The sequence below is a fragment of the Hemitrygon akajei genome, chromosome 1, assembly GCF_048418815.1.
Source record: "Hemitrygon akajei chromosome 1, sHemAka1.3, whole genome shotgun sequence".
Classification (NCBI taxonomy): Eukaryota; Metazoa; Chordata; class Chondrichthyes; order Myliobatiformes; family Dasyatidae; genus Hemitrygon; species Hemitrygon akajei.
The window spans coordinates 115,175,801-115,200,005 of NC_133124.1; the positions used below are offsets into that span (position 1 = coordinate 115,175,801).

Genomic DNA, 24,205 nt, shown 5'->3' on the forward strand with positions numbered 1-24,205 from the left:
TGTGTGAGGATTGTGCTGGGTAGACTGCAAGTGTCACCACCCTTCCAACACCAACATAGCATGGCCACAACTCACTCACCCTAGCCTGACCATCTTTTGGGATGCGGCAAGAAACTGGAGCACATGAAGGAAACCCACATGGCTACTGCGAGAACATACAAACTTTTAACAGATAGTGATAGGTATCAAACCCTGATCTTGCAGCTGGAGCTGTAAAGCTTTGCTCTTTGTTACACTTCCATGCCAGCAAGTATATTAAGATAAAAATCTTATCCAACTTATCTACTCCAAATAAAGTGTTCCAGTGTTCAGGGGATGTGTACTAGTTATCTATGATTGTATCATTTACATTGTTGTTATTTTACCTAACCGTGCATTTTATTTTCTCCTTAAACCATAGGATCAAAGCCTTTCCGATGTACACTCTGTAACTTCGCAACAGCACAATTGGGAGATGCTCGTAATCATGTCAAACGGCATCTTGGGGTTCGTGAATACAAGTGCCACATATGTGGGTAAGTAGTCCAGCAATGCTTGTGTGTTCAACAGAAGGACTGCTTTCCAGAGGAGTAAACAGAAATCTGGAATCCAAATTACAGAAAACATTTCACAGCGGTTATCTGCATTTGGCTTACTGTATTTATTTGTTTTAACAAATGTTTATTTTATTTAGCGATACAACGCAACTAGGTCCTTCTGCCCCTTTGAGCCATGCTGCCCCAGTTACCCCTGACAAACCCGATTAACACTAACTTAATCACAGGGCAATTTACAATGACCAGTTAACCTACCCGGTACATCCTTGGACTGTGGGAGGAAACTGGAGCACCCATGGAAAGCCCACGCATTTGATGGGGTGGGCATACAGACTCTTTATATATGATACCATAATTGAACTCTAGACAGTCCCAAGCTGTAATAGCATTACACTAACCACCATGCTACTGTGGGTCTGCCATGGACTCTTATTACATTTTTTGTATGCAAAAACAAAGGAGCTGGAGATTTTTCATTTTTACATTGAATATGTCCATTTTCAATGTATTAGTTTCCCTTCAGACTGTGATTGAATTAACTAGGTTATAAAGCATATACGACTGCAATCCTTACATTGTTCAAGTAAAATAGTAGTAGGATTAGAGATTTACTAGTAGTACACAGTGACAAATTGGCAAACTTCTGAACTAGAGACACAGGGTCCATCTAAGAAAGGCTGTTTGACAACGTGGGCAGTGGAAGTCATTGAATACTTATTACTTAAAAGGATTTTATAGTCAGCTTTGTGTAAATGGGTAAATGAGTATAACATAAATAGAGCTCATTAAGTAAATTAATACATGTTTGATGAAGTTTTTGTTTTAGTAAGAGATGAATAATTAGGCTTCAACCTTTTCACATTCTGTGGATCTAGCTACTTTGAGCCAACTAAACAATGACTGAATTGGAGGGATGGAAATAGTATATTAAAATTCCCAAGATAAATTCAACTGAAAGAATCTTATAAAAGTAGATGATTTATTTATAAACCATGTTTGGAGTCTGTTTATTGCCTGCTGCAAATAGAATAATGAATGGTGAGTCGGTTCAACAAGCACATTTTTGTGTTAATGTCACATCTGTAAGCCATTCAGAGGATTACAGGTTTAAGGTTCCCTTTATGAAAAGCAAACTTAATAAAAGCACGTACATGCAGTTTGATTGCTTGGCTTCATGCTAATGGCTACCATCCAGGACCTTCAGACACTCGTACCAATTAGTAATCAATACAGAATCGATATTTTCATCCCATTTGCTTGTCTGGTATCTTGCTGAACTGCTGGGACACATGTGTATTGAGAAAATCTTCTTAACGTGTGAAATCTGAGATGTCCTTGTTTTTAATGCTGCATTTTGAATACAAAACAAGGCTGCAGCTTTAGAAATGTTTTGTAAAATATTTATAGTGATGCTTAATAAAAAGTATCTGAAACTTTATGGTATTCAGTTTAATGGACTGAATGCCCATACCCATTGAGCTTGCGAGAGATAAGTGGATTATATATAAAGAGGACTAGTTAAAATTCAGTTTTAGTTATGACTTTGCATAATATAGTATACATCAAAAAGAATACAATGTACCACTTTTTACAACTTCCCAGGCTTTAACCTTTTGTTTTACAACATTCCAAAATTGAACTTTATTTTAATTTTGTCATAAAAGGTCAGCAGTTTTGTTATGCAGTCATAAAGAAAAGAATGCTTGTTTAATCATGGTTATCTGGTTCATTAGGAAAGCGTTTTTGAAAAATAATTGGGGGGGGGGGAAGGATCATATTTGTGTCATGCACCAATCCAGGAATTCGGGTGGTGGATGATATGAGAATTTAGGTTTTAGTGATTGTTGTTAATGTGACCAGTGCAATTAATTATGCCTTGATTAAGTAGTGAATTGATTTGGATGGCTTAAGACTTTACATAATTGTTCAGTGATGTAACAACCAAACCGTTTGTACTTGGTGAAGATTTGCTGCTAATATCATTTTAATTATCAAACTTGTGCATTAGTGACATGGTTTTCATTTTAAAATAATAGCAAGATGTTAAATTGAAAAAAAATATTTTAATTAATTAACATTCCTTGCATCTCACATCACTTCCTCCCCATTAAATTGTCCAGAATGTGTTTAAAACTGGATCATCTTCAACTGATTTGAAGTGGGCAATGACGCCTGTTCACAAATTTTAAAAGAAAATTGGTATTCTAATCATTTCTAACCATTTTGTCTTGGAAAGAAAGGCTTTCAATTCTGCAGCAACTTTCACAATCCTAGCATTTCACAAAGTGTTTTATACAGCAGTTGAATCACAGAATGGTTACTGCATAGAAGGAGGCCATTTTTCCCACCATGGCACTTTAGAGCGATTCAGAAGTTACAACCCTTGGTTCTTCTCTGTAGCCTTTCAATTTGGTCCTCATCATATGTTGAACTAATTCACTCTTGAAGGCCACAGCAGAACCCATCTCCACCACAACTACAGGATGTGAATATTAAATTCCAGTGTAGTAGTTATTATATGCAAACTCTGTTTCAGTGGATGAAAAGCAGGAAACAGCTTGTACGCAGTAGAATCTACAGATAGCAATGTCATAAATGACCTGATAATCAATTTTAGTGATGTCCATGAATGGATAAAAACTAGCCAGGACTTTTGTGATGCCTGATGTGGAAACCATGACCAGTATGAAGATTCTTAGCAGCTTATTGAACAGCTTGTGGAATGAAACCTGTATTGTGTTTGGTAGATGTTGAAAAACACTAGCTAGGAACTGAAGTAATTAGAAGTATGTTCATTTCTGTACACTGGGTTAAAGGAAAAAATGCTGTTTATCAAAATGTTTTGATTTAGGATCACCTGTTGGAAGGTGAATTCATATCTTTGTAATAAATTGCCTTTTTCTCTATTTTTTTAAAGAAAGGCCGCTCTGAAAGGGTAATTAACCTTGTTCAAATCAGGTGCTGACAATAGTACCTTCATAGCAACTGGAAAGGATAGATTGCTGGGGGGGAGGCAGTGTTCTCAGGTTCTGTTTTTTTTAAAGATTGAGCTGGCGATTCTTATTCATAGCTCTTTTTATGTAAATGTTTTTCAAATTGGAATCAGGTTTATTGTTATGGGCATGTGTCATGAAATTTGTTAGCTGCAGCAGTACAATGCAATAGATATAGAAAGAAAAGATAAGTTAAAAATAAATAAGTAAAGAAAGTTTTATTGTTCTTTCTAATAGACAAATTTTGTTACCAATATAGTGATATCAAAGTCTCAAGTGGTTATTTAACTTTGTTTTGAAGTTTTTAAAAAAAATAGTGACAAATATTATTTAACATATACATAGACAATAGAATTAGAATAGGAAAGCTGAATATTATTTTAGGCTGGTGGCCTCAGCTAGTAGCATTGTTAAATATTGCTGGGGGAAATGTGAAATATACATTGATAAATCCTGACAGCAGATTCCAGTCTACAAGTTCTGACCTGTAAAGGTTAATACTTGTGATGTTTAGGTCAAACTGATGGAAAACGTCGATTACCTGGTCAGTCTCCAAGAGAGGCAAAAAGAGTAGGAGATATTATAATGCTCAAAGAAGTGACCCTTCAGCATTTGTTGAGGTTTAGCATTAATTAAGTGAATATGTAAATTAAGTAATGGCATCAGCTCGATGGTTAAAATGATGCAACATTTTACATTAATAATATGACAATGTCAATTCATTATCACCAATGACTAAATAATTTAGAGAATACTCGATGGACCCATTAGTTCCTCAACATAAGCAGCTCATGCTGCATTCCTTCATTACCATATTTTTTTTAGGATTATATTTTAAAGGGTGAAGTGATCTTTCAGCAACATTAGCTCTGCATTCAAAAGCAGCAATCCAGCACAAATACTTTGTTATAGTGGCTATGTTCCTATAGGAAATTGCTAAAATAAATGTTGTTGAAGTGGAATTTGTAAATTTGTGGTATATTCAACGACTATGAATTGTTTTAATTGTTCATAGTAATATGCATTGGTATGAATGTACTTTTTTATAATACAGGTAATATACCTGAGATGAATCAAGCATGTTAATATGTATTTTTCTCTCTCTTTCTTATAAGTGTTACACTGTGGTTAAAATACAGCTGTAAACAGTTACAACTCCAGTAAAATTGTTGTTAGTTGCATTACCTTGTTTTGAGGATGTGAGGGGATCTCTTTGAAGATGATTATAATGTCACTTTCTGACCTTTGCAGCTTGAATAATTGTAAATCATTGCTTCATAATGTGTCAAAGAATGTCTGAACTAGGCAATTAAATGCTAGAATATAATAGACCAAATTATTGCCTGTCATGTTTTCAACAACACAGTTAGTATTTGAGTTACACTTAATCATTACATGCATTAACAACTTCATTGGAATCTGGCACCAGGCTGGGCATGAAATGCGTCGCATTATTTAAATCTTCAATGGTTTAAGTCACTTACTTCTCCTGAACTGTTCCAGCACAGAGGTTTTCATGAAGTGGGCAGTCCCAAAGGGCATAATTCATTTCCATCAAAGTTTTTGTACCAGATTACCGTGCATTGTTTTCCAGCAAGACGGCGTAGAGCTGAAATAAGTGGGAGCTCAAAAAAAACCATCTTGTGTACAGAGCAACTTGGGAGGCCAAGACATGATACAGTTGTGAGGTCTGACGTGCATGATATTGCAGCTCAGCCGGTTGGTGATAATAACACTTCAGATTGGATGCCTTGATACTCGTCGGCATATAACTAGTTGTTCCGATTCTCCCTGGCTGTGATTGCTCTTTACAATATAGAAAAATAGAGGCAAAGATGGCCCTTAGCTGAACATGCTTGCTGTGCTATTTAGTAAAGTTGTAGGCAAGCTATGAGTTAATTTCATCTGCCTACTATGATTCTTTAATCCTAAAAGTAATCTAACAATTTCGGTTACTAAGTTTTTAAATGAATCCTGGGTTCAGCTGAAATTAGATTGTTATTTTAGAAGGGACAAAATCAGCAACTAGTTTAAAAAATTGCCTTTCTATTTCTCCTTTTGTTAAGGTTGAGGTTAATTGTTTCTATTCCCAGTTTACTGAGAGTTGCATACTCCCTCGGAAAATCAGAAATGAGCATTAGAAAGTTGATTGCAAAATTATTGAAATTAAGGAAATAGGAAGTATGAAGGTGTGAAAAAATGTATTGAAATGCAAAATATCTTGGTGCAGAAGCAAAACCAAGCAGATGTTGGGAATCTGATCTTAAAACGGGAAAACACACAAAATGCTGGAGGAACTCAGCAGGTCAGGCAGCATCTATGGAAAGGAATAAACGATTGTGTTTCAGTCCTAGACCCTACTTCAGGACTGTTTAGGAAGGGGGAAGATGCCAGAATAAAAAAGTGGTGGGAGGGGATAGAGTTGAACTGGAAGCTAGGTGGGTGGGAAAGATTGAGGGCTAGAGAAGGAGGAGTCTGATAGGAGAGGAGAGTGGTCTGTAAGAGAATGGGAAAGAGGAGGAGACTTAGGGGGAAGTAATAAGCAGGGGAGAAGAAGTAAAAGGTCAGATTGGGTAATAAAGGAGGAGGACTGTTAGAGGAGGTCACATCGGGAGTACTGGACATGATAGAGGACCAGATTCGAGGTTAAGTGTAGCCAAACATTTAAATTCTGATTCTCATTCCCGTTCTGAGGTATCCTCTCTCTCATTCATTTCCATAGATGCTGCTGAGTTCCTCCAGCATTTTGTGTGTGTTGCTCTGGATTTCCAGCATCTGCAGACTTTCTCGTGCTTAAAACAGAGGAGGTTGGATATATTCAGAATGTGTAAGGCAGATCCTGTGGAGAGAGAAAGAAAATACAAGGAGGGAGTAGGCCAGCCAGCCCCTTAAACTCACTTCACCATATATTAGGATTGTAGCCGATTGTGTCCTGGTCACAATGACTCCTTCTTGACTTGCATGTAGTTTTGAATCAGAATCAGATGTATCATCATTGATGTGAAATTTGTTGTTTTGCAAAGACACAAATGACTATAAATTACAAAAAGTAAAAACAGTGCCAAAAAGAAGGAAAAATGAGGTAGTGTTTATGGTCATTCATATATCCGATGGTGGGGAAAGAAGCTGCTTCTGAGTTTAAGTGTGGATCTTGTTAGTTCTGGAGATGTTGTCGAGAATGTTCTTTGGAAGTCAAGAGTAGGTGCAAATCTTCTGGTTACAGCTGTTTTATTAGATGTTCATCGTAGTATAGATCAGACAGGGTCAGCCTGTACCAGAAAGCAAGGCAAGTAGCAAGAAATAACACTCTGTTTACACTGCAAGCCAGACTGAATTGTAGAGCAGATACTGTCTGAATCACACTTCAGCTTTGCAAATAAGCTACGGAAGCAGAGAATCAAATACCCATCAAGCTACAAAAAATTTATAGATAGCATAGAGGTAAGTGTAACGCTATTACGATGCCAACAACTGCTGCTCAATTCCTGCTGCTATTTGTAAGGGTCGTCCTCCGGGTGCTCCAGTTTCCACCCACGGGTTAGTAGGCTAACTTGTCACATGAGTGTAATTGGGTGGTCCGGGCTTATTGGGCTGGAAGTACTTGTTATGATTTCCAAATAAAATAATAAATAAGTAGGTGATTATACAGAAGTATGCAAACATAAATAAAACAAAAACTGCAAGGAAAATCACATTAAAAGCAAGTATCTGAACTCTATTTGTGTATTATTTATGTTTTGTGTTTTTCTTCTGAATACTGCTTATACTATGCTCTGTGCTTATGCTGCTGCAAGTAAGTTTTTCATTGCTCCTGTGCATACACGTACATGGTGACATATATACTTTGATAATAAATTTACTTTGTACTTTGGAACACAAATCCCCATTTGACTACTACATGTAGTTCTGGACCCCACACAATCAGAAGAATATAGTGTGCCAGAAGGAGTGCAGAGGAGATTCACCAGGTCATTGCCTGGATTTTGGATGTGGGGAGAGAATTGATATGATGTGTTTGTTTTTGTTAGAGTGGAAGTGCTGAGGGGTGACCTTTCATATAGGGTAGACAGAATTACTTTCCCCAGGATGGGCTATCAAAAACAAGAGGACAGAGGTGAGGTGTGAGGAAGCAGTTTTAAAGGGGATTGTGGGGATTTTTAAATTTTGCATATAGCAGATAGCAGCATATCTGGAACATGCTGCCTTAGGAGGTGATTGAAGTAGATGTAAGTGCTAGGGGTTTAAGTAACTATTAGACAATCCTTTGAATAGGCAAGATGTTGAAGGATAGGACTTAATACAGGCAAATGGGGATAGTGTAAACTGGTAAAAAGGTTTGCATGGATGTGTTGGGGCAAAAGCCAGATTCTGTACTGCACAATTCTTGAGATTCTATAAGTAGGCTGGTCTTGTATCAATGCAGTTTTGAAGAATGATAGGTTATCTTATTAAAATGTTGGATTTTTAAGGGATTGATGTTTTCCCTAGTACAGCACTGGCCATTCAAGATTGAAATAAGGAGGAATTACTTTCCTCCAGTGTTCTAAATCACTGGACTTCCTAGAACACATGGAGTTGCTAATGATATTGAGTTGTTCTGGAGCAGATATGATGGGCTGAGTACCTCCTTCCGTGCTGCAATCATTCTCTGATAATTATGGAAGAGATTGATAGGTTGCCAGTAGAAAGGGCGAGCAGCTTCAAGTTTCTGGGCTTAACAACTTGGAGAATCTATCATGGGCCTAATTTATTGACATAATCATGAAGGAAGCATTCCAGTGGTTCTATTTCATTTGGGGTTTGGAGAGATTCTGTATGTAACCAAAGACTCAGCCGGTTCCATTATGAGCACAACACACACCACTATCAAGGATATCTTCAATAGCTGGCGCCTTAAGGCTGTAGCATCCGTCATTGAGGCCCCTCTTCATGTCACTGCCATTAGAGAGGAGGTACAAGAGCCTGAAGATTGTGAGATTAGTCACAAAATTGAGTTTATTGTCATATGCACAAGTATATTCTGGATATCAACCACTCTCTATGCAAAATAAAAAATCAGTCCCCTCCAATCCCATTTAATACTCCCTCCTCTCACCTTAAATCTGTGTCCTCTTGTTTAGATAATTCTGTCTTAATAATTCTGTCTACCCTATCTCTATCTCTTAATAATTTTATATGCTTCTATTTGGTCACCCCTCAGCCCCTCCACGCCAAGAAAAACTATCATCATATCAATTCTCTCCCTATATCTGAGTCCTCCAATCCAGGCAATGACCTTGTGAATTTTCTCTGCACTCTTGCTGCCACAAATACATTCTTCCTGTCGTGTGGGGACTAGATCTACATATAGTAGTCAAATGGGGATTTGTGTTCCAAAGTACATATACAGTATGTCACCTATACAACCCTGAGATTAATTTTCTTGTGATCATTCCCAGTAAATACAAAGAAAGCAATAGAATCAATGAAAAAGTGTACACAACAAACACTGACAAACAGCCAATGTGCAAAGACACGAACTGTGCAAATAGAAAAGAGAAAAATAACATAATAATAAATAAGCAATAAGTAGTCAAGAACATGAGATTATAGAGTCCTTGAAATTGAGTGCATAGGTTGTTGGGGTGAATGGAGTTATCACCTCTGGTTCACAAGCCCGATGGTTGAGGGGTAATAACTGTTCTGTAACCTAATGGTGTGGGACCTGAGGCTCCTGTACCTCCTTCATGATAGCAATGATAAGAGATTTTGGCCTGGATTGTGGGTGATGGAAGTTGCTTTCCTGCAGCAGCACTCCTTGTTGATGTTCTCAATGGTGGTGAGGGCTTTACCCATGATGGACTGGACTGTATCGATAACTTTTTGTAGACTTTTCCGTTCAAGGGCATTAGTGTTTCCATATCAGACTGTGATGCAACCAATCGGAATGCTGTCCACCACGCATAAAAGTTAAAACATGACTTCCCAACTCCTATTTTCTGTGTCTCAGGCTATGAAGACAAGCATGCCATATGCCTATGTTACTCTCCATCTACTTGTGTTGCCACATTCCAAAAAAAGTATGAACTTTGGACTGTGGTGCTTAAACTTTTTTTCATGCATGGAACCTTTTATCTCTAGAATCAACCCAGTGATTCTTTTCTTTTCTGCACTACCTTCAGTGCAAGTAATTAGAAATGGAATTGGTTTATTATTGTCACATGTACCATGACACAGTGAAAAAGCTTGTAATGCATGCTTTATATAGATCAAATCATTTCACAGGTAGAACAAGGTAAAAAAAAAAATCAATATAGAATAAAGTGTGGTAGTTACAGAGACAGTGCAATGCAGATAAACAATAAAGTGCAAACTCATAATGAGGTAAATTGTAAAGCCAAGAGTCTGTTGAACCAGAGAGCTATTTAGTAGTCTTATAACAGTGGGGTAGGTGATGTCCATGAACCTAGTTTCAGGTTTTTTAATCTTCTGCCCAATGGAAGAGGGGAGAAAAGAGTATGTTCAGTATGGGTGGGGTCTTTGATTGTGCTGGCTGCTTTACTGATGCAGCATGAAGTATAGACAGAGTCCATAGAGGGGAGGTGGTTTCCTTGATGTGCTGAGCTGAGTCCACAGCACCCTGTAGTTTCTTGAGATCATGTGCAGAGCGGTTGGCATACTAAAACATTATGCATCTGGATAGAGTGCTTTCTGTGGTGCATCGATTTAAAAATGAGTAATGGTCGATGAGGATGTGCCAGATTTCTTTATCCTTGTGAGGAAGTAGAGACATTGGTGAAGTAACTTGGGCATGGTGTTTATACACTTGGATCAGGACAATTAATTCATTAATTAAATATGGAGTTCATAATTGTATGCAATATTCTGATAGGGTCTTATTATTATTCTTTCAGTATAAAAACTTCCCTACATTCACACCTAATACCCCTTGCAACAAATGCATTTTAATTATTTGTAGTCAGTCTGATAGGTGTTCTTGAAATACAGCTATTATGACGATGCATGAAGTGTTCCCAATTTATAGATAGCAAACTTGCATAACTAGTAGCATAAGATATGCCTGTGATCTCCTTTTGTATATCTTAGCAGTGCTAAGTGAAATCTGCTGAGATAATTCTGATTTGTTTTCTGATTGGTGCTCTAAAGTCAAAAGAGCTGCAGAGAGCTGTTGACATACCTTCAGTACATCATTAAAAACCAGCATCCTTTCCAAGGATTCAATCTACACTTCTTGCTGTTTCAGAAAAGTAGCCTGCATAATCGAAGACCCCACCCAGCCTGAAAGTACATACCACCAGGCTAAGGATAGATTCTATTCTTATCTTCTGTTGTAAGACTATTGAATGGATCTTTTGCACAATAAGATAGACTCACAATCTGATTATCTGCATCCACTGCAATTTCTCTGCAAATATGATAATTTATTCTGCATCCTGTTGTTGTTTTTGCTTTGAACTACCTTGATGTACCAATGTGATGTCATAATCTGTATGGAAGACATGCAAAGTAAAGATTTTCACTGTCCCATGGTACACGTAACAATAGTAAACCAATTACCAATCTAGAAATCATACAATATTACTGGACCATTGTTATACTGCTGAAGTTGTGTGGCTGGAAGACAGAGGAATTCTAATTACTCTGGTGCAAGAATGGACTGATTTGCTCCAATTGGAAATTTCCTTCTTGTTCAGTGTTTTTAATATAATCTCTAAACATTTTGATGTGCTCAATGGTCCTTTTGGGGCAGATGGCATACTTTTCAGGTCATTCTTTGAATTTTGCATGTGCTTTAAATTTGGGTAGCGTTCATGGTGGAGAACTAAGTCCACTACTCAGGATGTGTCACCATTCATTCTTTCAAGTCAGAAAGTTATTGGGAGATGCAGTTCACAATGCAAGCTGGGTCTTACATTACAGCATGAAATTTGCAAGAAGAAGGTAGTTTTTGGTTGCCTCAACATTCAGTTCCTTTGGAGACAACGCAACAGAATGTGTGATAATTTGTGCAACCAATAATTAGAATTTGCATGTTGACATAACACAGGTGACCAAAGTTAATTTTCCTTCCCTATAGACCTAGCCTTTGAGATATAACCAGTGTCTGATTACTGTGGACCATTACATATTTTTGTAGGTTAATTAGTGAATCTCAGTGGGGAAATACATAGGCAAGCTCAGCTGCTGCAGCAACTGTTTGCACTGGAAGGGTAGTGGAATTGGGAAAATAAGGTTCATGCATGGGGTTGGGGGTGGCATTGAAAGAATGGTCATAGGGAGGCATTAGGAGAAAAGTTGACAGGTCTCGCTGTTGATCTCAGCAAATCACTTGGAGTTTGAAATAAAAAGAGGAAAGTTGGAGTGAGAGAAGCAGTCCGAGTCTCTGAGAATATTTGTGATAAAATATAACTGAGAATAGATTGGAAGAGTAGGTCAATGATTTTAGTATTGATCCAGAGAGACTTACTGGAAATGGGATGGCCAGAGTGAAGGACGTTGGCCAAGTATATCATAGGTGAAGAATGTGTGTTTAAGAATTTTGGAAATGGAGCTAATGATACCCAGTTCTGGAAGAGAAAGAAATAGATTTTGGTGATGGATCAAGAACTTCATATGAGCTACTAATTGGAGTTTCATAGAACAGTGATGCTGCACCCAACTGAGTTTGCCTGTGAAATAGATTTAGACTGCTCAAGCCACAAAGGTGTTGGTGAGAGCAGGTCATATTAACTGGGCCAAACTTATTGGGGCACTAAGATTCTTACTCAGCAGAATTATATAGAATTTATGGGACGTAAACTAGCTTTTTGTCCTGTCTACTGCATTGTTTATACAACACAAAACCCTCTACGATATATTCTTTTATTCTTTTCTGGTCATAACCTTTCCTTGCCTCTCCTTGATTGTATTTTCCTTCTTCACCTTAACTACTCCATCTGGTAGTAGTGTCACATGCTCACCTGGAAAGGTTTTACATGAGTTCCCTAATAGATTTGTTGGTGACTGATATGTTTTGGTCTCTTCCACATGGGGGGGAAATATCTATTCTATGGCCACTTTTAAAATGCTTGATTACTGTTTAGTACTTAAGAACCTGTCAAATAGGTTCAGGGTTTCTCAAGTTATTCAGATCTGAGCTCCACTGTGCTGCCAGTTCCCTAGGAACCATTGGCTTTGTATAGATCAAAAATCGGTCTGTCTCAGCCTTGAACATATTCAGTGTTTGAGCCTGCACAGTTCTCCAGTATTTTCTTCCCCAGAAGGTTATGGCTATCTTGGAATGAATGCTGCTTTGAAACAGAGAATATTTGCAGATAAGTCTTCACCTCTCATTCTGTGCACAAATAACATCAAATTTTAATTGCTGTTACATTTGCTGTTTAATTGCTGCCCTGCATTATGTAAAGTGGTGAATTCTGAGGTATATCATTTTCATTGTTAATATATCCAGAGTGAACAATTTTTTACCAAATTTGTAAAAGGTTTTGTTTTAAAGTGCTGTCTCTCATTTTAGATTAGCACAGTGTACATCAGTTGCTGGCCTGGGGTGAAAGCTGACATGAATAGGTCAGTGTTGTTTTTGAGCTGCCTGTTGGGATCTGTAAATGTGGCTTAGCATCTTCCCACTCAGATTTCACATTCTGCTCTGTGGGCAGTTTCCTCTTCTCTGCCAGTGGCACTGCGTAGATCGGTGTGAGTAGCTCATGATGATTCCTGAACAGGTGTGAAGAGAGGACATAATTATTGGTAGAGCACTGATGAAAAAATAAAAATACAGTTGTTTTTCATAATCCCTTTTTCTTTTCACCCCATTGCTTGCTCTCACTGGCTATACACCTGTTGGAGGTGTGAAGGCAAGCCAGCTGTTCCTGGGCATTTTGCTCCTTGTATGTGAAATTACATTGATTTTTCAGCACAAGTGGTCTCTGTTGATTTTCCTGCTCCATGTAAACCATTACTCTATCAACAACTAGTTTCATTCTTTATTCCATTTTCTTCATATAGCTTCTCCTTAAGTACCTCTATTCTTCCACGTTCCTATCAATTTTTAGGTAACAATCAACAGTCTGCTGAAAGAACTTGGTGGATGAAGATCAGTGTGCCCTAACCAGGGTTTAACATTTCCTTTCTTCCACAAAAATTGACTGACCCACTGAGTTCTTACAGCAATTTGTTATTCCAGATTCCAGCATCTACAGTCTATTATGTCTCCACCTTCAGGGTGAATTTTATTCAATTTAATTTGTACTTACAATTCCACATTTTACAATGAAAACTTTGTATTAATTCTTTCCTGATTTTAAATACTTCAACCAAACCTGTTCAGTTTCTCCTAGAAAATGTCTTTAAAAGTAGTTGGCTTCTATTTAATAGTGGGACATGACTTTTAACGTTTTATTGGAGGTTTCGGTATTCTGTACTTTGCTCTTGTGCTTGCACCTCTGATCTGATTCAGAGGCATGGGTGATCTTAGTTAACACTGAATTACCAGTCTGCTGGAGGAACTCAGCAGCTTGGGCAGCATCTGTGGGAGGAAAGGAATTATCAATATGTTGGGTTCTGATGGAAGGTTTCAACATAAAATACCAATAATTCTTACCTCCCACAGCTGCTGCTCCACCTACTGAGTTCCTCAAGATTGTCTATTACTCCCAGATTCTGACATTTTCAGTCTTTTGTGTTGGTTTAGTCACCTACAATATTTACATTGCATCAGTTTTCCATTCCCAAACATTCCATAGCTTGAGAGGTTATTACAGGGACCCAGCCCTTCAGTATTCAGTGGTAGGTTTGCCCAGAGTTCAAGTTCAGTCGTCATTCAACTATACATAATACCCATGAATACAGCCAAATGAAACAGTGTTACTCCTCTTTTCTGGGCTTATCCCACAGAGTCTTTATAATTACTGTACAAGCTTCAGTGCATCTTTCAGCATGCTCTCTTGCATCTTGGAATATACCAGCCCACAGCATTTGGATGTGGAAAGCTTCTTACTTAGGAAGATGAGCTGATCTCAGGCAGATGGACTTTCAACAGTGGTTGTCTCACTGTACTTCCTGGTACATGATTCATACTCTTGAGTTGTGCTGCGAATGATCTTCAACAAATACAACTGCATCCATTTCCAGGTCAGCCTTGCAAAAGTACAATCCACAAGGTTGTTGATGATTGTCTCATCCGCAACGGGGCCACCCCAAGGAGAGCATTAGGTCGAACTTGTCACTATATGTATGCCTATTTCACAACAGCATGGTGCCTTGCTTGAAAGTTTTGGCAATTAAGACTTGTGCCAAATGAGTTTGACAGTTCATTTGGGAACCATCCCACAGGATCCTTCTGTTCCTTTCCTTGCAGGGTCTCATGGCCACTCTGATTGATTTATGGTCAATTTTCTTTCTACAAGGGACAGGTAGTGTTATGGGCACTGCCTAAATAAGTGGACACATTATGTGGCAACACATCACTGGGGATAGTTAGAGTTGTGTACCCATGATCTGCACACACCTTGATGACATTATACACAAAGGTGGTCATCTAGTTGACTGCAACGTTGCATACATATGTTTTCACTCTCTCAGGACATGGTCCATTTTGGATTTCCCTGATGAAATGGAGGGTTGCTTAGATGAATGTCATAGTGTAGGAATGTAGTATGGGCTACGTCAGTACCTAGTATGTCTGGACCTGAAGATCTGATTCTTGCCTATGATCAAGAAGGAAGGCCTCTTAAATTCCCAGTTCTCTTTTTCCTTGGATATGTGCTCCATCTAGTTCCTTATGGCCTTTGCTCTTCTGAACGATGGTTAATCTTCAGGTAATTATGCGTTATGGATTCCGATTTACTGCGAGGTAGAAGCATAATGCTGTACACTTCTAACAGGACTGGACTGAGTCATCTGGTTTTGACATCTAGTCTTGTAGCAGTTCTTTGGTGGAGGGACTATGAAGATGTTGCATACCTGCTAGGTCAGGTCTCTGGAAATGGTATACAATTTGAAACGGATGCATTTGAGACTGCCACTCAGAATGATCAAGAAGGACATTGCGAGGTGTGGGGGGAACCCGTGACAGATGGCCAGCCATTTGACCTTCAGACCCAATTTATCCTCAATGATGAACTGGAGTGAAGTATTTTTGCACATTCATATACACTGAGGAGATGGCTGCTAATAACCTCTGATTAATCCTACTATGCAGGTACTCTTTATTCCATAGTGCTAACTTTTAAAGAAATTGTTTGAATTTCCTCATATCCCGATTGCAGTGCGTGTTGTTCCATTGTTTCACCAAGAGATCCCGGGGGATCTTTTCTGTTGTGTATATTTTGACTGTACTATATACTTTTTAACCTTACTGTCCATTAAAATAAACCTGAATATGTTTTTAATTTTAAAAAAAAGAAAGATGTCAATAACTGAATCAAAGAGGGTCATACTTCTTTCTTTTTAAAAAATTTTTTTTTATTAGTTTTTCAAAACATTTTACAAATTAAAAACCCCAAATCCCAATGAGGAGCATTAATACAGTGCAAAATTAAGCATACAATAACAATATGCTACAAAGGAAGAGAATTTAACAAAAAAAGCACCTAAATTAAAGACAAGTAAGCTTAGTGTCCTCCCCAAGCCCCACAACACAAGAAAAAACAAAAACTCCAGACCGACCACAACACAATATAGAGAGTATAAGTCAGGACAGTCAAACTCCCAGACTGTGAATACACTTAGCAACAGAGGATAATAATGCCTACTACCAGAAAAAAAAGGGAGCTGAAAGCAAGGGACCGAAAAGAAGAAAAAAAAGAAAAAAAAACCCTAGTCAAGAGGAAGGTTATGAAAGTACTCGATAAAAGGTCCCCAGACCTTATGGAACTTTAGATCCGAATTAAGAACTGAATAATGAATTTTTTCGAGGTCCAAGCAGGCCATAATGTCGTTAAGCCATTGCGCATGAGTGGGCGGGGCAGCATCTCTCCATCTAAGGAGGATCAAGCGTCTAGCCAGGAGAGAGGCAAAGGATAGTATTCGGCATTTGGTCGGACCCAGACATACATCTGTCTCGCCCCAAAAACCGAACAGAGCAATTAAGGGGTTTGGTTCTAGGTGCTGATTCAGAATACCCGATAATGTAGTGAAGACATCTTTCCAGAATTTCTCCAAGCTAGGAGGGTCATACTTCTGACAGCAAATAGTTGTAACCACTTGGTCATTTTTTTCAGAAAAAGGAATTTACTTCAAGGAAGAAGGAAGTGATATTTATGACGGAAACTGTAACTACTTCTTCCAATAACAGCAGGATAATTTTGCTGGGAAAATACATCATGGGGGATATTTGTATCGAAAATTAAGTCAATTGCAGCTGTACCCTGATCAGATTTCTTTGCAAGGGTCATCCACACACCGGTAGGAATAACGTTGTCATATCCAGCTATAAAAACACATCATCAATCCTGGAGTTTATCTTAACATTTGAATGGATGGAAATGAGTTAATGTAATAAAGATTATATTTTTTTTAAAAAGAGTCCGGACTTTTACACTGGGGCAGTATGTTGTTTGGTTAAAAGCTAGGTAAAATTATTCTGTCGGAAAAGCATAATTATCAGCATGTACACTTCTGTTGGAAGTTTTAAGTGGGAGAGCAAGGTATAAATTGTAGCAGAATGGGAAAGGGAAGTGGGGGAAATAAAACCGCACGGAAAGGAAATACAGGCTTTTTGTCATGTTGACTGCAGCGTTGAAGCTATTAGTAAACGTGTGGGATGATTCCAGCATGTTCTTGCTGTCCCTCAATATGAAAATTGGTTGCCAGGTGTCCTCAATCAGTTGACTGGATTCTGATAAGGTATAATCAAATTTAAATTTTCCCAGACTGTTACATTTGTGTTATACTGTGAAACATGCTTATTATCACATCAATTTATATCATAATCTGATTATCATAGAACTCCAAAGTGGCAAACCATTTCCAATTGTTCCATATAATTTAACCCAATTTAGGTTATGATAGAGCACATTTAATGCTGCATGGCCTCTCTGTTTTTATTTTTTTTTAAATTTTGGGACTATTCAAAATAATTGCCCAGTGCGGGAAAAAAAACCAAAGATAAAGATGTTGGAGTTTTTATTAAATAGCAAGATGCAAAGATATTTTAGATCCCTACAGATTGAAGAAATGCATTCACACTGAAACAGAAAATGCTCAGGGTTTCCTCCAGGTTGATGAATGTCTGGAGCTGCCTGAAAAGGATTGTATTTGCGAAGCTTCTTTTATAGAGTAAGCTGAGTTATCATACATTTTAAATGTACTTGACGAGAAGCCTCAACTGTATAAACCATCGGCATTCACATTTATGAGAAATGTAATTGCACTTTATTCCCTACAAACATAACTTAAATTATGGTTCCCCCCCACCACCACCAACACTTCCCCCTCCCATCTCTACCAATGTCAGTGCAACTTTTGCAAGTGATGTTTTGGCAGCAACATGAGTCTTGCAAAAGCATCAAGGGTATATTAACACATCAAAATGAATGGATTTCTCATGGCTAGAAAACATGTAATTTGGAAGAACTCAGTAATTTTGGAATCAATCAAAACTGAAGAAACTTTAGTAACTCTGCAACTTTACTAAATACAGCTTTATTGAAACCTTAGCGATACAGATTTAACCCATTAATTGTATGTTCTCTTAAATAAAACTATATTTATGTAGAAAGCTTGCAGTTATTTTAATGAGCAGTTCTGTGACTACATTAGAATTATTCGATGTTTTAAAATCAAACCCCTTTTTTATAAGAAGATATAATCTCAATGGATTGATGTTGACAGGAAGTCATTGACAAAATTGAAGTTGTTTTTGTGTTTGAATTTGAACAAGAGAATTGGTCACCTGTTAACCCATGATGTTTCAGTGAATGATTAGTTGCCGAGCAGGTATCTTTCAGATTATGTTATCCCGACACACAACTTGGATTGATGCACAGAAAAGGTAGCTGATCCAGATTCCTCGATAAATGTGTTCTGGTGATAAGGGAACAGAGTTCATAAATGCTAATTAATAGTATTTCATTGGACCAGTAATATTGTCTCATCAGGAATTATTATTTTATAAAATATAACCAAAATCGGCATTTGATCAGAATAATTCTCTCAATGTAGAGATTACACGGTAACCTATATTTTGCATAAATGTTTTTTGGAAAAAAAATTGGGTATTGTGTGGTAATTAAGAAAAGTCTATGTGAAGATGTGAAAGTCTGGATTATAGGCCATTTTTACCTTTGGTGTGTTGTCAGTACAATTACTGTAGCTTGACAAATGAAGCAGCATCATACTATTAAATGCTTTGTGTGAAGACTTAATATTCACTCATAACTTATAATCGGAAATTTAGTTGGCTTGCAATTGAAAAGTAATTCATTGTCTATCTACTTTTTAAATTTTATTTTACAGTTTACTCTATAGATTGAGAAAGACAATCCTTTGGAGTTGTGATTAATCATTTTCTCACTGCCATCTTTAAAGGATGGATCTAAAATACCATGTTTTGAAAATGACAATATTAAAATAGTGGAAATTACACGTTGGTTATGAAAAAAGTGTTTTGAGAAGATTTGTGAATCTTGTACTAGCAGTTTTTCAGGAGATGAAGTTAATGACTGATTAACAACAGCAATTAAAAGATGAGAATAAGGCATATAATTAAAATTGCAGCACTTGCTTTGTCAAGTAAGCGTGTCATCTATTGTATAGTTGTTAAAAGCAAAAGGAAAGAAACCAGCATTTAATTTAGTCTCGTTTTAAACAGGAGACTGATAATTTGCCTGTAGATGCATGCTTGAAGGTTGTAACTCATGTTTAACCGAGGCTGTGTCATTAGAAGTTCACAGCCATGTATTTTCTGTTGACAGTCATCGACAGCGAATATTTGGCAGTCAGAAGTAATTTAACTTAATTAATGGGATGCATATTTGATGGAGGAATAAAATATTCAAGCTCAGCAAAGTGGAAAAAGGAAAGATTTAGTGGGAGTAAAAGGTTGAAGAATGTAATTTGTGCATTCATTCTGCTCAGGATTATGAATTGTCTTATGGTGATATAAAGCCTAGCTGATCCTTAGATGGAAATGTGCTGTCCCTTAACAAATAAAGCAATCAGAATGACAGTCTATGATTTAATTGATAGTGGGGGTAAGTTCTCTGTAACAAATACTACACCGTATTTGAAAGCTGTTCTGAATAAAAGTTGACCCCCAAGATTTTAAACATTCAGTATATATTTTTAATAGTATTATTATTCTGCTGTTGAATCAGACCACTGTAAGTTAATGCAGTGTCCTTAATCTCTCATGGCACAATTTAATTGGCTTTCTGTAAAAATAGATTATTTCATGATGAAATTGCTTCGTAATTTCATAGCAGGGAGAATTGCACCTGCTTTTAACACCTTGAACACTTGAACTTAATGCCATCGTAGCTACTATGGATAAATTCTCATTTTTGTTGACAGTGTATACTGAATGGAACATACAGATCATTTTTGCGAATGTATTTAGTATAATTTGTAGGCTCCTCTATAATCCTCTGATTGGTGTTTTAATTTGCATTGTGCAGTTAGCACAACGGTAGAATGGTTTCCCCTTTGTGCAAAGATTAAAAGAAACAAAAACAATGAACCTCAGGATGCAATAAACCTACTTGGGGTGTGGTCACTGATCTAATGTGGGGAAAATTGTAATTAGTTTGACAGAGTGATCTCTCAAAAACAGAAACATGGTAATGACCAGCTAATCTGTTTTACTGACATTAAATAAGGGCCTAGGACATTAAGGATAACACTACTACTCTTTTCTAGAATGGTGGCATGTGCTCTTTTGTGTTTAATTGAGAAGACAGACAGCCCTCAATTTAATGTCTCACATGGGCGCCACAGTAGTGGAGCGATTAGTGCTATGCTATTCCAGCTTGGGGCATTGGAGTTTGGAGTTCAGTTCTGGTGTCCTCTGTAATGAGTTATGTACGTTGTACTTGAATGTATATCTTCCCCGTAAAATGTGTGGCTTTTTCCCCAGGCGCTCCTGTTTCCTCCCACAGTCCAAAGATGTACTGGATAGGATAATTGGTCATTGTAAGTTATCCCGTTGTTAGTTAGGATTAAATCGGGGTTGCTGGGGTGGTACACCTCGCAGAGCCAGAGGGCCTACTCTAAATAGCATTTACAAAATAAAATGAGATTTGGCCTCTTTCAGTGCAGCTGTCTCTCTCTACTGAATTTCAATGCTAGGCTCTTGTACTCAGACATCTGGTTTGGGCTTTAGCTTATGACCTTTGGACTGTGAGACCAAATAAATCTTAGCTGACACTTATTGGTCAAGTGGTTTTGAACACAGCTCTTTAATGAAGTGATCTACTTCAGAAATATTGGTGCAGTTTAATATTCAATAAAGCGGAGACATTTTCTGTAGTTCTCTTTGTGGTCCATGTCAGTCCAGCATACAACTTATAGACTGCTAGTCTTGCACTGCAAGACTATGTGTTGGGATACTGTCTGGCCATCTGTTATGCAATTAAGTTGTATCTGATTTCCTCATGGCATTCTAATTATGACAAATGACAAAATTGTTTGAATAACTCTCCTCTGCAAGTAAGTATCTTTTAACTTGATCATCGTATAACCAGCATTCATAAACTCAGCAGGCAAATGTACAGGGAAAAGTACAACCTTACTCTTTGGACTAATTTTTTCGAGGTTCATCCAAGGCACAATGGCCTTGAGCAGTATTCTTACTTTTGCTAACAGACTGTAGTTGACAAATGTAATTAAGTAGGGCCTTCATTTGAGTCTCATGCTTATTTACAAATTCCACTTTACACACACTGCTCCCTACCTCCGTAATATCTTTTGAGCATGTAGCTCTCACTGCATCTCCAGTTCTACTCTCTTGTGCATTCATAATTTTCATTGCTGCACAATAGGCAATGATTCATTATTCCATCCCTAAACCCCGCTACACTTTTTTAGGCATTGGATTGATTTGTGCCTCTGCATTGTCACTACCACACATTTGCCATAGAGCATTTAATATCATCAAGGTGATGATGACGAAGGAGATGTCCTGCATGCTTGACTGCTTGCTTAGATATTCATTTCTGCTTAGAATTCCAGTGGCGTGTATTTGATAGTGCTGAGCACCTGATTGACTCTCCCCATCCTAGTAAACAAGGCTGAAGGAATGAAAGTATCAAGGAAACTCCTGCCATCTTTTACCCTGTCTTTACTGCCAATTTTAAAGTAAGTAGGGTGGGTAAGGATGCAACTGAGTAAAATTATCACTTCCTCAACAGTGGGAATGTACTGTTTAACAAAGAATAAGTTTGCAGTCTGATGAAGCAGACACACCAGTCGAAGAAAAATACAGTGCCTATAAAAAGTATTCACCACCCCTCCCCCACCTTGTAAATTTTCAGGTTTTACATTGATTCACAGTGGATTTAATTTGGCTTTTTTGACACTGATGACCAGAAAAGGCTCTTGTGTCAAAGTAAAAACAAGTTTCTACAAATTGGTCTAAATTTATTACAAGTATTAAACACAAAATAATTGATTTACATAATTACCCACCCCCTTCAAGTCAGTATTTAGTAGATGTACCTTGGCTGCAATTACAGCCTTGTGTCTGTGTGAATAGGCCTTTATCAGCTTTTTTCCCACTGCAATTTTTCCCCATTTTTTAAAATATAAAACTGCTCAAGCTCTGTCAGATTGCATGGGGTTGTGAGTAAACTGCCCTTTAAGTCCTGCCACAAATTCTCAATTGGATTGAAGTCTGGACTCTGACTCGGCCACTCCACAACATTGTTGTTTTTAAGCCATCCCTGTGTAGCTTTGGCTTTATGCTTGGGGTCATTATCTTGCTAGAAAACAAATCTTCCAAGTCGCTATTCCTTTGCGGACTGCATCAGGATTTCCCTGTATTTTGCTGCATTCATTTTACTGTTAAACCTTCACAAGCCTTCCGGGGCCTGCTACCTTGAAGCATTTCCATAACACGATGCATCCAACACCATGCTTCACGGTGGCGATGGTGTGTGTTTGATGATGTGTGGTGTTTGGCTTACGCCAAACATAGCGTTCAGTCTGATGGCCAAAAAGCTCAATTTTGGATTCATCAGACCATAGAACCTTCTTCCAGCTGACTTCAGAGTCTCCCATGTGCCTTCTGGCAAACTCTAGTCAGGATTTCATGTGAGTTTTTTTTCAACAGTGGCTTTCCCTTTGCTACTCTCCCATAAAGTTGTGACTCGTGAAGCATCCAGGCAACAGTTGTATGTGCAGTCTCTCCCATCTCAGTCACTGAAGCTTGTAACTCAGAGTCATCATAGGTCTTTAGGTGGCCTCCCCCACTCGTCCCCTTCTTGCAAGATCACTCAGTTTTTGAGGATGGACTGATCTTGGTAGATTTACAGCTGTGCCATATTTTTTCCATTTCTTGATGATTGACTTAACTGTACTCCAAGGGATAGTGACTTGAAATTTTCTTGTATTCATCTCCTGACTTGAGCTTTATAATAACCTTTTTGCAGAGTTGCTTGGAGTGTTATTTTGTGTTCATGGTGTAGCTTTTGCCAGGAGACTTCCAGATACAGGTGTACTCTCACCACAATCAATTGAAACACCTTGACTGTACACAGATGATCTCCATTTAACTAATGATGTGACTTTTAAAACCAGTTGGCTGCCCCAGTGATGATTTGGTGTGTCATATTAAAGGGGTGGGGGGAGAATACTTGTGCAGTCAATTATTTTGTGTTTTATATTTGTAATTAATTTAGATCACTTTGCAGAAATCTGTTTTCACTTTGACATGAAAGAGTCTTTTTCTGTTAATTAGTGTCAAAAAAGCCAAATTAAATCCACTGTGATTCAATGTTGTAAAACAATAAAACATAATAACTTCTGGGGGTGTGGGAAATACTTTCTATAGGCATTGTACTTGAAGATTTGGGGAATGTGTGGGTGAAATGAAATGGATCAACGAGTTCTTGCAAAACTGCTGGCACAGACATGATAAGCTGAATGGTATCTTGTTCAGCTATCTGACTTATTGGAACTTGGAAACATGATCTCAATTTTATCACTTTTGGACAGAGAAATTCAATGTATTTATTTCACAATTTTCAGCATATGCCATATTTTGTACTTTTTTGTTAACTTTATTTCAGTTATTTATTAAAATCACTTTTGGTCTTAAAATTTCCTTGTGTATTCTTGCTTCCAGTGGATCTGGTAGATTCTGTTGTCGGTAAAGATTATATTTAGTTGAAATGAGCTAATGCCAATTTCTAATTTATTCATCTGAATCAAGTTGCTTTTATGTACCCAAATACAGTACTGTATATGTCATCTCCAAAAAAGAAAAGGGAAGATTGTGTACATAGCAAATGTAATTATTTCATGAATTTTAAAGCATTTAACAGCTATCTTTGAAGTGTAAATGCTAGTTTGAGGTAAGAAACTCGCTGGTGAATTTCTGACCATAAGATCCCACTGACAAGGATCTAACAATAAGACTATTTTGGCCATGAGATTTCAATTTAATTCTAATTGACTCTGACTGGAGCAGTATAGTTTAGGGATATAACCTCCTGGATTGATGTTCAGCTGCAGACTCTG

The 24,205-nt window shown here is 37.6% G+C and overlaps 1 protein-coding gene across 2 annotated transcripts in view; it reads left to right on the forward strand.

Moving 5' to 3' along the window:
* The window catches only part of znf407 (zinc finger protein 407), a 464,904-nt gene that overhangs the window by 77,305 nt on the left and 363,394 nt on the right, over positions 1–24,205 (forward strand). For both annotated transcript variants that reach the window (XM_073050486.1, XM_073050495.1), the window contains exon 3: positions 401–515. In XM_073050486.1, the coding sequence (XP_072906587.1) occupies positions 401–515 (115 nt within the window). The remainder of the gene's footprint in view (positions 1–400; positions 516–24,205) is intronic.